We start from the raw sequence: 15209 nt of genomic DNA, 5'->3' as shown, positions 1-15209 counted from the left end.
TAAAACTAAAATCATATCTTTTCCTAAAAATAATATTTGAATTTAAATTTGAATTAATTAACAAGTTTTCAGTTGATGGGTGGGGACCACTTGTTTTGTCCATTCTGCAGCTTTTAATCTGTGTTTTCTGGGCGGGAAACTGGGTCAAAATAGCCCAGAAATCACCCCCAGCATTTTTCTGCGTTTTCTGCATGTGGCGCATGTCATGCGTACGCGTCTGTCACGCGTACGCGTCGATGGTCTTTTCCGCGAGTCACGCGGACGCGTCGGTCACGCGCACGCATCATTGTGCAAATATTCAAATCACGCGTACGCGTCAATCACGCACACGCGTCGCCTTGGAAAGTGCCAAATCACGCGTACGCATCGCTTTTCACTGCCATTTCCTTTGATTCTCGTGCTACAAAAACTCCATCAATTCCAGCCAAACGCTACCTAAAATAAACAAAATTGTAAAAGACTCAAAGTAGCATCCATATTGGCTAAAAGATAATTAATTTTTTATTAAACTCAACAAATTAGATACAAATTCACTAGGAAAAGATAGGAAAGATGCTCACGCATCAGCATTTCCGTGCTGATTTGTGTTCTCCGTGATATGCATTGACATAGTGTGTTCAAGGCGTTGTTTGTTGAATTTCTGTGACAAATAATACCTTGCCTAACTCACCAATTTGAACCTACATGTTCTTTCACGATTCAAGTTAAGTCAAATGACTTTTGACTCAAACTGAGCTTACCGATTGACCTTAACTTGAACTCCTTGCATATGGTTCATTCACTTGCAATGTTTGGTGCATTTACTAGTGCAACCCGTTTTAATTTAAAATGGTTTTCAACTTGCCTTCGATTACACTAATGCATATTATACTCTTTCAACTCCAATTATTGCAAAACTCTTTTGACCATGACATTGACTGATGATTTGCTTCCCATATACATGCTTTTGTGCAAAACTCTCATATTTCATCATCAATGACTCTATGTCCCTCATGATTGTGAGTATGCTTATTCTCCATACTTTGCGCACTTCTTTTTATTGAGCCAGTAACCGTCATATCACTAACTTTTGAACCATTTTTCTAACTTCTAACTTGATTAACCAACTAACTTCGCTTTTGGTTTTCAACTTAACTCTTTTGATCATTCTTTTGGGTATGACCTTTCTTGAGCTTAATACACAAAGCATTGTGCACTTGTGGTTTGAATTCTGAATTTTGTTACTTGCATTCCAAGAATTCTCTTTTCTTCACTCACTTCATGACTATGTCTTACCTTGAGTGCTATACATCTACTTGGCTAGTTGCTTGTATCATATCACATCTATTTTCAGGATGTCAGATAAACGAAAAGCCATAGCTACTACCTCAAAGAAGAGGAAGCACTCCAAAGCCTCTACCCCTTCCCCTTATGCCAACTATGCTAAGAATCCGCTGAATGATGTGGATAAAGAGAATCAATTGTTACCATCCACCGACCCAACCAAGTTTCCCAATCTCTACTGTGAGCTTCGCTTCCCTAAATATTGGAAGACGAATCTAAACATTGAAAAGAAACTGGTCCTTCCCAACGACGAGAGACGCGCCATCAATGCCCGTATTCTGGAATTGTGCTTGGACTTTGTTGATAGGGATTTGGGGAGGAGAAACACTTCGTGGATGAGGGAGTTCTACTGCAACTTCTTTCGTGCCACTCTTGATTCAGTCCACCTGCGGGGTAGGGAGATCTTGATTATTGAGGCAGTTATTGGGGAGGCATTGCTTTACTAACATCGTACTAGTGACACATGCATCTATCAGCAGGCAGAGATAGCTATCCACTGCATGACCTTTGATTATGAGGCGCTGAAGCGCGTGATTGCCACACCAGACGCCCCTTGGGTGATGGATTCTGGCAACAAGAAGCCCAAGGGGATGCTATTCACTTATATGTCGAGAGAGGCTAGGACTTGGCAGCATATATTCGCCCATTATGTCCTGCCCACCACTCACTATTCAGAGATTCCGATGGATATGCTGCTTCTGATTGGCTGTGTCATGGAGGGGAAGGAGGTAGACTTTCTCCGGTTGATCAGGCAGAGCATGTGGCGCGCTCACATCCGTGGCCTATTACCATTTCCTACATTGGTTACCAGCATGATTGAGTTAGCCGATGTCCCATGGGAGGATGATGATGTGACATCACTGCCCCCAGATGACGACGACAAGGAGGTTACTATTCCGTGGGGTGGGTGGGTGCACGAGAAGCCTCCACCCAGACGCTGTTCTCGGGCTAGAACAGTGGTGGAGGCAGTTCAGCCCTCATCTTCCACACCAGTAGCAGGACCCTCTTCTGTTTCAGCAGCCGCAGCACATTTGCCACCACCACTGGCACCGGAGCCGACATACCTGCTAGTACAGCGCCTGTTTTGCTTCATGGAGCACAGCGAGCATCGTATCATGCGACGTCTCGATCGCATAGACCAGGTGTTTGTATCGCAGGCCATTGAGCTACCTCCTCTCCCAGACTCTCCCGCCTCCGATGAGCAGGATCAGGAGGAGGAGCATGTTGAGGAGCCGACTTAGCAGGAGGCACCCCCAGAGACATAGGCCACCACAGAGGTTCAGTAGCCTCCTGAGGACCCACAGCCTGAGCCTGAGCCACAGACCGGCGCGACTGTTGACCCCCAGCCCGTGCTTCAGCAGTAGCAGCGAGGACGATGCTTCATCCTAAAGTGTGGGGAGGTCACCATTCGTGACCGGTGGATAGCATTTGTGTGGTGAACTTTCGAACATTTATCTTCTAGTTTCTGCTACTTTATTTCATTTTGCATTTTATCTTTGAGATCACTTTGAGACTATTGTATATATTTGTTATCTTGGGATTACTTTATCTTAATTGTCACATTTTTCACCTTAGATTGTATACATTCTATATTTTGGTTGGATTTTTTTTTATAGTTGTTTTAGCCCTTTTGGTTGTGAATTGAAAAAATATTGTGAATTGTTGAAACCTAGTTGATCCCCTTTGCATATGAAATGTGCTTTGATTGGAAAAGGGGTAAACTAAGAATTTTTTTTTAATTTTCTAAATCACAACCTTGCATTAGAATAAGCTTAGTCAATATGATAAAAATTTTCAAGAATTCCATTTCTAGGGCACCACCCCAATTGGTTGAAATTTTTTTTAAGGACTTGCTTGAATTATACACTCTGTGGATCATGTTTTGAGCAAAGAACACAAGCATGTGAGTTTTGAGCCTAATTGTGTGGTTACATCATATGACCACTTATTTTCATTCTTGTGTGCATTATTCTCTTCCTATGAGTGTAATATTTGATTTGTTTGATTCTTTATGTCCATTATTTTGTGTATACATGCATTTATATGATTGAGGCCATTGTTCAAATAGATCACTTACCCAAATAGCCTACCTTTTATCTTCCATTGTTAGCCAATTTTGAACCTATGCTTATCCCATTTGTTCTTAATTTTAGCACATTACAAGCCTAAGTGAAAAATAATAAATGTCCTTAATTTGAATCTTTGATTGGCTTAGGCTAGTGAGAGTGTTCATTATTTGATTTTGGGAGAGTTGGGAACATTGGTTGGGATAAAAGTGTATTTTTGTGTTTTTGTTGAAAATCTTGGGAATTGGGTACATACTCATGTATTAATCATGTGTAAACCATATGCATTGATGATCTTGTATATATTTTAATTTAAAAAAAAAGAGAAAATAAAGAAAAAGAAAAGCAATAAAAAGGAGACAAAAATGCCCCAAAGTGAAGTTCAATAATAATTAATGCATATGTGTGGTGATCAAAAGAGAATGCATGAGTGTGTGGAAAAGTGAAGAATGGGTAGTTAGGTTAGTTTAGAATTGTATAGGTTGTCATAGGTTAGGTGGGAAGTTTAAGTTAATCAAAGATTCAAATTTCAATCTCACTTAACCATATGCACCCTTACCTTGACCCTAGCCCCATTACAACCTATGGGAAAGTCCTCATGATATTTGTATGCATGCTTGAAGTAATTGTTGATTGTTAGATGAAAAACAAATCTTGGAAAGCATGATTAGGGGAGAATTGAGTGAATCAACCCCATACACTTGAGTGACTAGAGCAGATACACATCTGGTGAGAGTTCGATCGCTCAATTACATGTTTCCACCCATGATCATCTTTTCTTGGAAGTTTGTAAAGTCTTTCAATGATTCAATTCAATTGTGGGTTGAGTTGATTGCTATTGCCTTAGCCCTTGTGTTTGTACACGTATTCTTGGAGATTGATTTATTTTGACTAAGCAATTGCATTCATGTAGATAGATTGCATATAGATAGATTGTAGATAGTTAGTTTGCATTGAATAAATGTTGATACCCCTTTACTTCTTTCTTGATTTTAGCATGAGGACATGCTTAGTTTAAGTGTGGGAAGGTTTGATAAACCCCAATTTTGTGGTTTATCTTGTGCTTATTTTAGGGGATTTTATCACCTTTTTCCATATTTATTCAATGAAATAGCATGGTTTTGTAATTCTCCCTTTAATTATGCTTAGGTATAAAAACATGCTTTTTAGGCCCTTATATTGGTGATTTTAATTCACTTTAATTCCATTCGGTGCCTTGATGTGTTTGTTGAGTGATTTCAGGTTCATAAGGCAAGTATTGGATGGAAGAAGTAAGGAGAAAAGCATACAAAGTGGAGAATGCATGAGGAAACAAGAATTGGGAATACTTCAATGGGTGCGTAAGTGTACAAGTGCTGCGCGCGCAGAAGTGACATCGCATAGCGACGCGCACGCGTACAAGGCGCGTACGCGCAGATGAAGAAACACCCAATCGACGCGCACGCGCACATGGCGCGTACGCGCCGATACTCGCACGTGACCCACTTAAAGGCAAAACGCTGGGGGTGATTTCTGAGCTGTCCAAGCCCAAATCCAACTTGTTTCTGAGTGTATTTCATGCAAAATTGAAGTCCAAGCAAAGGGGGAGCAATTAGTTAGTCAACATAAGCCTTTAGTTAGTTTTCTAGAGAGAGAAACTCCCTCTTCTCTCTAGAATTAGGTTAGGATTAGGTTAAATTGCCTTGGATCTTGAATTAATTACTTGATTTCATCTTATTCCTTTTACAATTTCTCATTTCTACATCTTGATTTTCTTAGTTGTAATGTTAATTTCCCATTTTGCTCTCTTGTACGTTGATGAACATTGTTGGATCTAATCTCCTTTTAATGCAATTTCATGTTTCTATACTTCTTTTATGTTGATCTTGCTTGCTATTATTGACTTCCCGCTTATGATAGTTATGGGTTTCCTTAATTTTAGCATTTTGTGATGTTTACTTTTATTGCACATTAGGTGTTTGAGAGAATGCTTCCTACAGTTTTTGAGTAGTTCTCTTGACCCTTGGCCTAGGCTAAGGGGATTGAGTGATCTTGAGTCCTTGGGCTTCATTGAATTGGTAATTCCAGAATCCTTGGGGATCAATTTGATAACCATTGACTCTACCCTACTACTCAATTGATTAGTAGCTAGGTTGGAACTTATGGATTGATGTTGATCAAGCCATTTGACGTACTCCAAGCCTAGGAGTAGACATTACATACTTAAGGCTTTAGTGAGTAGACTTAATGAGCTCGGTTCCTTTTAATTATCAATATTTGAATTGTTGACAAGGATAGTGATCTCAGTTACCTAAGTCTTAGCCAAGCATTCTTTATCTTGCCTTTCCTTAATTGCTTGCTTGATTTATCTTTTCTTGTTCCTTTTATCAACCAAACCCCTTGTTCTTCATAGCCAATAATCATTCATTTCATTGCAATTTTTTGTGAGACGACCCGGAGTCTAAATACTTCGGTTAATTCTATTTGGGGTTTGTACTTGTGACAAAACCAAATTTAATTTGATTCGAGGATTAACTATCGGTTTGGACTATACTAACAGCGGAAATATTTTGTGGAATTCCGAATTGGTAGAAATCCGCGTGTCACCTATCCAGTCATTTTTTTTTGTCAGGTGGATTGGACAACCCCCAATCCTAGGTACAACACACACACCCACACGCTCCTCACATACTTACCATTTTTTCTTCCTCGGTTACCGTTGGTAGGAGTTGAGCCTGAGACCTTTGAGATAGGCAGGGGGCGGAATGCCGTGTGAGTTAAGGCTCATTGGCCCCTATCCAGTTGTTTGAACAACCTATCATGCCCATCCAATTTTGGACCCCTCCACGTGAATCATGATCCTATGAAGCCTAAATCAATCAGCCTACATCTGTTGATCCAACTTCCAAAGTTGTTACATGCTCTCATATCCAAAGCCGTTCCGCCCTTTTTTTTTTTCGAAGCATCCTTAATTTCATTAAAGTCACCGGCTATCAACAAATCTCCATCCATCGAGTTTGCTATGTTTAGGAGCTTAGGCCAAAACTAATTTCTCATTTGATTGTGTGGATTAGCATACATCACCGTCAAAAACCATTCCTTATCTCTTTGATACTGGATTTTCACATGAATGTATTGTCTATGTGATTCTACTTTAGTTATGTTAAGGTACTTTCCATTCCAACAAATCTAAATACCCCCTACAAAATCCTGAGCTTCTTCAATAATGAAATTAGTGAAACCCAAATATTGAATTACTTTCTTTGCTGTATCCCCGCTGCATTTAGTTTCCAACAAAATAGCTAAATCTGATTTATGTTGCTTCGTTATATCCTTAAAGGTACGCCTAAAAGCATCGCTAGCCGCACCTCTCACGTTCCAAACTAGACTAATCATAGAAACTAAAAAATGATAAGAAAAGGGAAACAAAAAAAAACCGTCACCCGATCAACAAATCAGGTCAGTTTATTTACATTTCTGTGTCTCTAAGAACACTGATTTCTGGTGTGGTAAAATCCACTCCTTCTAGTAAACTCTCAGTTGGGTTTTTCTCCCCCATTTTCCATCTCCATGTCTTCCTTTCCATCCTCTTTCATAGCTGTTGGATCAGGTGGTTTCCCTTCTTGTAGCATTGTTTGGATTAAGTGTTCCATTTCCTCCTCCATTTGAGTTGGGGTAGCTATAGTGTTCTCAACCCAGTTTTCCTCATAATGAGTCTTGGATACATTCTTGGTGATCTCTTTGTGAGATTGTGTTCCCTTACTTCTGTTATGCTCCTTGTTATTTTTTTGGTTGTGTTGTGTTTCTTCTCTGATTGTTGTATTGTTTTTTGTTCCTTTTTCGATGCTGCCTTATGAATTTCTTTTTGTTGCTTGCACTTGTTTGCCTTCATTTTCTTTCTTCTGTTTGTTTGTTGAATTTTGGTTCCCTATAATTTTGCCTTTAGCTTTGTCCTCTCTTGGCTTTCATTCTCATTCTTCCCTTCTTCCTCAATTGTTGATTCTTCTATTTGTAGAACTCCAAATCTTGTGTAATTTTCTCTGATGTTTTGGTTCTCTTTTGTTTTGCTGGTTTCTCCTCCATATTTGTTAAATTCATCTTTGCTTCCTTTTTTCCTCTTTTTGGTTCCTCTTTTTGGTCTTTGAACGACCATCCAAGTAGCATAATTTTCCTTGCTATCTGCCACTATTTGTTTTCCTTTATCCTTTATGTTTGTGTTCCCATTTCCTTCTTCACTTCCTTTTGATGGTTCTATGTTTGTATCATTTTGCTTATCTTTTTCAGTTCCTATTTTTTGCTCTTTATTTTGATGCGCTACTGTTTTTATTTGTTGCTTTTTCATTGTACAATTTTTCTGGTCATGGTCTATTCTTCCACAGGTAAAGCAAATCTGATGTATCCGTTCGAATTCCACCTGGAAGTCTCCTCCCTTGATCATTTATCTTCCCATCAACGGCTTTGTTAAGTCAACTTCTACACATAAGTCAACTTCCAGAAATTGGTTATTGCTGCAACAGATTCTCCATTATGGAAAAATATGAGAAAGCTTTGGGATGTCTTTAGTCATAGCATATCCTTTTCTCTGGGAAATGGTGCTGGAGTCAAAATATGGACAGATGCATGGGTCCAACAGAGAGCCTCCTCTTTGCCAATTAATTATAGAAGAGACGATGGTAGATTTAGGCGCGAAAGTGAAGGATGCAGTACTAGTAAAGTCTGATGGTGAATGGAACCTATCCATCTTTGAACCTTATCTCCACGAAGAGATTATTAACAAAATCCGTGCCATCCAGCCCCTAATGCGGCCCTTGGAGAGGACAAATTGACGTGGAAACCTGTAAGAGATGGTGCATTCTCGGTTAAAAGTGCATATCAAGTCCTCAGCAACCATGAAGAAGAATCAAACCAAGTTTGGAACATAATTTGAAAATGGCAGGGATCACAAAAAAATATTTGATGTGGACGCTCACACATAAGAGATTAATGACATCACAAAGAAGGAATAAGATCTTCGGTATAATCCATGCCTTTAGAGAGTGCCTGAAAAAGTCCAAGATTTGGGTCAGTATGATTCTCCCTAACCATATAAACTTTTTTCTATAAAGCTTCCTTTGATGTATGGATCCGTTGGAATTTTATGCCTTTAGAGAGTGCCTGAAAAAGTCCAAGATTTGGGTCAGTATGATCCTCCCTAACCATATAAACTTTTTTCTATAAAGCTTCCTTTGATGTATGGATCCGTTGGAATTTAACAGCGGACATTCGCAAAATCAAACAAACACCGTGGAGAACACAATTTATGGTGTCTTGTTGGTGAATTTGGAGGTGGAGAAACAAAGAGATCTTCTCCCCACTATCCAAGAGGCCTAGAGAGGCAGGTGCGATGATAGAAGCATATATTCTATCCATTAATGAAGCTTACCAGAAGAAGTTGCTGAAACCGCCTACAAGGAGGATTGAAGCTCATATCAAATGGCAACAACCACCTGAGAATTGAATCAAGATAATACTGATGGAGCACTCTCGAGTAACCCAGGACCAGCGAGGTATAGAGGAGTGCTTCGAAATGAGCAGAGAAGATGGGTAACGGGTTATATGGTTAATTGCAACGCTTTTCAAGATGAGCCTCGGGGCATAATACATGGCTTAAAAATAGCATGGGACTTGGGCTTCAAGAAGCTCATCATCGAAACAGACTCAGAGGCTGTTGTAAGAGTGGTTAATCAAAGGCAAAAGATGGAAGAACATCCAAATGCTTTTGTCAGATTGATTGCAATCTACCTTACAAGGAATCGGAACCTCAGTTTTGTTCACACAAATAGAGAGGTAAATAAGTATGCAAATTAGCTAGCTAGAAAAGGATTGAATGTTCATCCTGGCTTTCACTTTATTGACCAACTTTCTATAGGCTTAAGACAGATTGTAGCTGATGATATGAGAGGGGTCACCTTACCTCGAAACATTGTTGATCTATAATCTTGGGCGTTAACCCCGCTTTCTCACCAAAAGAAAAATTATAGAAAAAGTAATTCGTAAGCAGATTAGATTTTTACATTTATATGAAATTTTAAATTATTATATTTTTATATTTTATTACTTATTTTCTTATTACAACAACAAACGACATAAATATATACCTATCTTGTATACGGTGTAGAAAAAAAGTGATAGAAGACCATAATTGAGTTATGACATTCTTCATGATTCAGAAGAAACAAATAAACTTAAAACAAATAAACTTAAGGCGCTCCTCTTACATTCTAGGTAAATGCATAATGAAGCTTTGTTACACATTGATAAAGTTGGTTTCTGTGAGCACGGCACTAATGGGACAGTGTAGCTCGATGCCTCACAATAATCAAAGGGAATGCCATGCGAGAGATATTCTGGCATAACTGATAAGCATCCATAAGCAAATGGCAAAAACAATACATATATATATATAGGTGCATCGTGTAAGATGCCAAAATAGTTCTCATGTCTGTCAAGGGTGCTACATTATGCATGCAATCACGGAAGAACCTTTTATATTATTATTATTTTCAACAGTGTCTTATCATTAACATTAGGAAACATTGAAAGAAAAAGTCGAGGAAAAATTATCCCCAAACAGTTTTTAAATCATTAAGGAAAAGTGGCAGTAGCTTGTGCTGATAGTGATGGATTAGTTCATCAACAACTCAGAAAAAAAAAATAAACAGAACAGTTAAAAGTTAATACCAGACTCAGCGTTTGCCCTTTTACGACTATAAAATATATGACCAAGGCGACAATTTATATCTTAAGGAAAGACAGAAAAAGAAAACATTGCTTTAACAAGAAGTCAGCGAACATGGCTGGTTCTTCTCACCAAAGGAATAACCAGAGGAGACATACCTTAAGAAGGGAAAAAGGTCAATACTCACTGGATACTCTTCACTTAATCATGATATGGTGGAGCTAGTTCCCACTTTATCTTGAGGCCTTCACTCCATCTTATAATGATAAAATGATGAGTTTTAAGGAATGCACAAAAAATAAATCATTCTGTAATTACTCTTATATAACTTCCCAAATTCAATGTTGTTATCCACTCTTTCTATGTTCTCTAGTAAGTAAGACAACATCTTCAATGTACTAGGCTGAATTTGACAGCACCATTTTCAAGTTCGACAGCACAAAGACATAAGGAAAGGTCCTTTGTTTCATGCTAGGAAGATTTAAGTTAAATGCCAAATCTATTACAGCATCTTAATTTTAAACTTCTAGTTCATATTCAACCAGCCACAGAAGTAGTACCAACTACCAACATAAAACTCGGTGGTCATCGGAGTTCCATGTCCCAAACAGAAAATAGAGCAACAAATCAGGGGATATGAGTTCAATCACTTCACTGGCATGTAGCCAGTGTATTTTGCAAGTTGTAGATAAAAGATTATATCAAACAACATGCTCTTAACATGACAAATGTTTTAAGTTTCATTGAAGTGCTCGGGACAATGATTACCAAATGCCATTTTTGTGGAATTACAGGGGAAAAAAGGTAAAAAATATTAAAGCTCTTATGATGATGATCATGCAAAGCAACTCCTCAGGCTTCTTTATAATAAAATAAATAAGTAAAAGCTGACATAATGCATAAGACCAAGCATCAAGTTTTGCTTAGTTTTTCTATAAGGATAGCCTGTTTCTATGATGGGTGCTTCTATTGTGCCCATCTGTTACAAAATTTATTCCCAAACCTCAAAAGTAAAAAGTAAAAACAAGTATAACATACGAAGATTATTGCCGCTATGAAGGGAGAAAAAACCAAGAACCTAACCCCCTAAATAACTATATGTATATCACCAACACTAATAGAACAAAATGGTGAACTTAGTATATATATGAAGTAATCAGTTATGTAGGACAATGGCATGGTGAAAGTGACTCCATTTTGTGCTCTCGTTTATTGCTATTTTCACACCTCACTGCGAAATAACATTAGAAATGAGTCAACAAATTAAACACACAACTCCTCCACTAGAGGGTATTAGCAAGGAAGATAGATTACTTACAAAGTTAATTATCCGGTTTAGTTTGATTATCCTTGTTTTTGTTGCCATATACCAAACCGGTGACCTGCAATAGAAAATGGCAAAAAAAAAAAAAAAAAAAAAAAAAGGTAAGTGGAAGGATCTAGAATGAGGAAATAGGGAATCGAGGTAAGGTAACTGACCTGAGGGTCAGGGATGGGTTTTCGAGTCTCAACGTATCGATAAGGATCGGGTTGTGAGGCGGTGAGAGCAGCTCGCTCCTCTTGCTGGCGCTTGAGATCCTGGGATGGCTTGACCCAAAGGAAGTAGGCTAGAGTTCCGGCGACCACCCAGGAAGCGAGGCTGCTTCCTCCTCTGAGGCCTCCCATGGAATTGCCCACGAAGGACCTCACGTTCCCCAAAGTTCTTCGCCAGCTGCTACTCATTCTGTCCGCTCCGTATACTCCGTTTCAGATGATTTTTAACTGCCGCAAAGATCCGCCTAACTGCCGACTCAAGATGGAACTAATTTTTTTTAAATCCCAACAACTCATGCAACTTTCCACGGTCCCCAATCGCAAACTCCAACCACCGGTGTTTTTTTTTTTTTTTTTTTTGGAAAAAGAATTGTTGATGTAAGTAACGAAGAGAAAAGGATATCGATGAACAGGGATGGTTTCCTGGAATTAATTAATTAGACTTGGTATCATTTTCATAATAGCTATGATAATAAAAACTAAATTGAACGGACAAGATAGCTTTAGTGGGTAAAGAAATAAAGGGTTTTTTTAAATAAACATTTTTATTTATAGATATAAATAATTTGGACATCATTTATCTTTTTGTATTTTGTTTACTTATTAACCTACCATCATGCACTTTTTTATTTAGATGTGGGAGGAGAAATAGTATAGAACGCAGATATGGAGTCTATAAGTGTTTTACGTAATTGTAGTGTCAGAAGTAAAAATTGAATCATCCGATTTTTGAGTACACAAATCGGACCCTCCGATTTGTATTTAAAAAATTAAAAAAATTTCGAGTACACAAATTCGACTCCAAATTTTTTTAATTTTTTAAATACAAATCGAGGGGTTTGATTACCTTCACCAAAATTTAAATTTTCTCTTCCACACTAATAATTGGACTGTCCGATTAGTAAGCTTAATTTTTTTTACAAAAAAATCTGATGGTCCGATTTTTTCATCTCTGTTTCAGAAAAAACTGTTCCCACATCCATATTTAGCACCCACATTTTCCACAATAATACACAACACATACATGTTTCTCATATCCAATAAAATGAGCCACCATCATGTGCAACAATAACAAATTATATATAATTTTATGCAAAAAAAAGTATTAACTATTAAGAAAGGCAACATAAGAAGCTAATAAATATATACCTCACGCTCAATGAAAATGTCGGTGTCTGCTTGTCAAGTGGGCACCATGCTAGAAAACGATGGTATAACTATGATATTAGTAGCAGTATGTATTCTGCAATATCTATAATCGATCGATATGTTGTACAGCACAACGAGTGATACGTTCATGCAAGTATGGCGGATTCTCAAGACAAACCGCAACACTGATTAAAGTCGGCTAACAAGGAAAGTCATCTGATGTGAACCTGATTGTTCGACTTATCTATCATTAGGTAATTCTGATCAGTAGCAAGATGTAATACCTCATGTACTGGGGGAGAGTGGCCGGATCTATCCCAGCTAAAATATATTGCACTCTCTCCCTAAACCATGTCAGTTTGATATAAAATGACTCCTTTCTCTACTCTTCCTACTGAGAATGAGGAAGCCTAGCACCGAGAAGCCCCTATACCCAATCCCACGTCGGGTGCTAGTACCATGTGTAAAAGTCCCTCAAGCAACTGCTCACTAGCTCCCTATTAATGCGTAACCCAAGGTGGTACGGCATGTGCACTCACTCTAAGGCAGGTAGAAATTGTTGGTCTCTGGACACCAACGCTCCACGAATGCAGAAATCAAGATATTGTCAAACACAAAGTCTTTGAACTATACTATGTTGTCAAAGATTAGCTCCTTTAAATAAGGGAGAATAATATCCGGTGGTATATGGGTGTGGCTAACCTGTCTAAAAAGTAGGAGACGACGTTTCTATTAAAATAAAAAATAAATTAATTAATGATATTTAAAAAATAAATTTTTATATAGTAAATCTATTAACATATAATAAATAACTAGTGTTTGATTCATTTTTCGACAAGTGTTCAGATTATATGCTCAACAAGTGTTTGGTTTATTTGCATGACAAGTGGCATAATAAGAGAGTAAGAAAGAATTCAAATTTTGAAAGCCAAGAAGAAGTGATTATGAGAGCAATTTTTTTCTTTTAGGACCAAAATTTAAACTTCTAAATCGGAGCATTTGAAATTAGAGTTTGAATGAGAAAATTTAAATTTAGGTTTTAAAAATCAATTCTCTTGTTGATTCTCTCTATCTCCCTCTTTTCTTTCTTTCTCGGTTTTATAGAAAAAGTCAACAAATACCGAATTGGAAGAAAGGAGAAGGAGGTTAATTGAGCTGGAGCCACATGTTCTTTTCCTTTTGTCGAGCTGCAATAATGTTCTTGCCGACCATAGAAGATTGGAGCTTTCACGGAGATACACCATTGATGACTTTGGAATCATCATTAATGACACACTTCACTATCTTCTTTTCAATGTAGTTGTCTTCAACGGCCCTCCTAGCCGCCTCCACTTTTGGAAGCTCCGACATTGCACAATCTCACCCTAAGTAAAAGGTTACTTGAAGAAAGCAGTAGCAAGCTTCAAGCTACAGCAACACCACTCACAGAAGAAGAAATCACTTGTCTGTTTTTGTGAGCAGCAAAGATGAAGAACAATAAGTCAGAGGTGACGGTGGCTATTGATGCAGCAACGAGGAGAAAGAATAGTCAAGAAGGAGCAGCTACCAGCAAGTTGACGACACTGGTGAAGACTAAAGAGAAAATGAAGATAACTTATTTTTTAGAATAGTCTTCTTAATGATTCATTTACTTGATTTCCATATGAGCAAAAATTGAAGCTCACAGATACCGGCAAGTGCACCGGATTGTTCAATTAATACCACGGTGAGTGGATATTGTTCCAACAAGAATTCACAGATTGAGGCAAGCAATGTCTAATTAAATATCTAATTAGATCGATCAAACCTTAGAAATTGGATTGTGGATCTTGAATAAAAGATGAAACAGAGAAGATGAGAATAGGGAGAATGCTTGAATTTCAGAGGAAATCAATAGATAAAAATATTGAAGGCTTCGGAGATGTTGGAATCTTAGAAGAACAATGCTTATGCTTTTTTATTTAATTCATGCAAATATTTTTTCACAGCAAATCATTTATAACTAAACCCAATCCCTTAGTGATTTAGTTTCTCTAAACCTAATTAATCTCCAATCCCTTGGTCAACTAATCGAGAGAAGAGGTGAAGAATGATTTCAATTCTTAAGCCACACAACCTTCAAAAATTATCAATAGCTGAATTATAAGTCACGTATTCGAACAAGAGTTAGATAAGTGAAGATTGTAAGATGAGTTTTAAGCTGATTCTGAAATTAATTTTTCCAAATATAAAATCCGAATCCAGGATAGATATAGAATAATTTTCAATAGTTCTAACCTTTATTGATGAAGAACAAAACTCAATCTTGAAAAAGTAAAGAAGCATGAATTAAACTAAAGAAAATACTTATACTATTAAACTTTAAACCAAACAAAGCTCCTAACCTTCAACGGGGAGGTTTAGTGACTCATGATAAAGAAAGAAACTAATCCTAATTATGAGAGTTGATCTTTTGGTAGAGG

The 15209-nt window shown here is 37.7% G+C and overlaps 1 protein-coding gene across 1 annotated transcript; it reads right to left on the bottom strand.

Moving 5' to 3' along the window:
• Window positions 1–10918: 10918 nt before the first annotated feature.
• On the bottom strand, window positions 10919–12109 carry LOC112766062 (uncharacterized). Its single transcript, XM_025811915.3, has 3 exons — window positions 11566–12109; window positions 11405–11468; window positions 10919–11317 (listed from the first exon to the last, which is right to left on the bottom strand). Exons 1-2 carry the CDS (start codon window positions 11806–11808, stop codon window positions 11409–11411), a joined length of 303 nt encoding a protein of 100 aa, XP_025667700.1. The 5' UTR covers window positions 11809–12109; the 3' UTR covers window positions 10919–11317; window positions 11405–11408.
• Window positions 12110–15209: the final 3100 nt, after the last annotated feature.

This window comes from Arachis hypogaea, chromosome 17 (assembly GCF_003086295.3).
Source record: "Arachis hypogaea cultivar Tifrunner chromosome 17, arahy.Tifrunner.gnm2.J5K5, whole genome shotgun sequence".
In the NCBI taxonomy this organism is placed as follows: domain Eukaryota; kingdom Viridiplantae; phylum Streptophyta; class Magnoliopsida; order Fabales; family Fabaceae; genus Arachis; species Arachis hypogaea.
Note: the sequence above shows the minus strand (reverse complement) of the source record. Positions and strands in the feature narration are given on the sequence as shown.

Excerpts from the sequence above, each read along its gene's own strand:
- LOC112766062 (XM_025811915.3), bottom strand. The coding sequence starts at position 11,808 with ATGAGTAGCAGCTGGCGAAGAACTTTGGGGAACGTGAGGTCCTTCGTG. Across the intron at positions 11,469-11,565 it reads AACCCATCCCTGACCCTCAG|GTCACCGGTTTGGTATATGG; the intron begins GTCAGTTACCTT and ends TTTCTATTGCAG.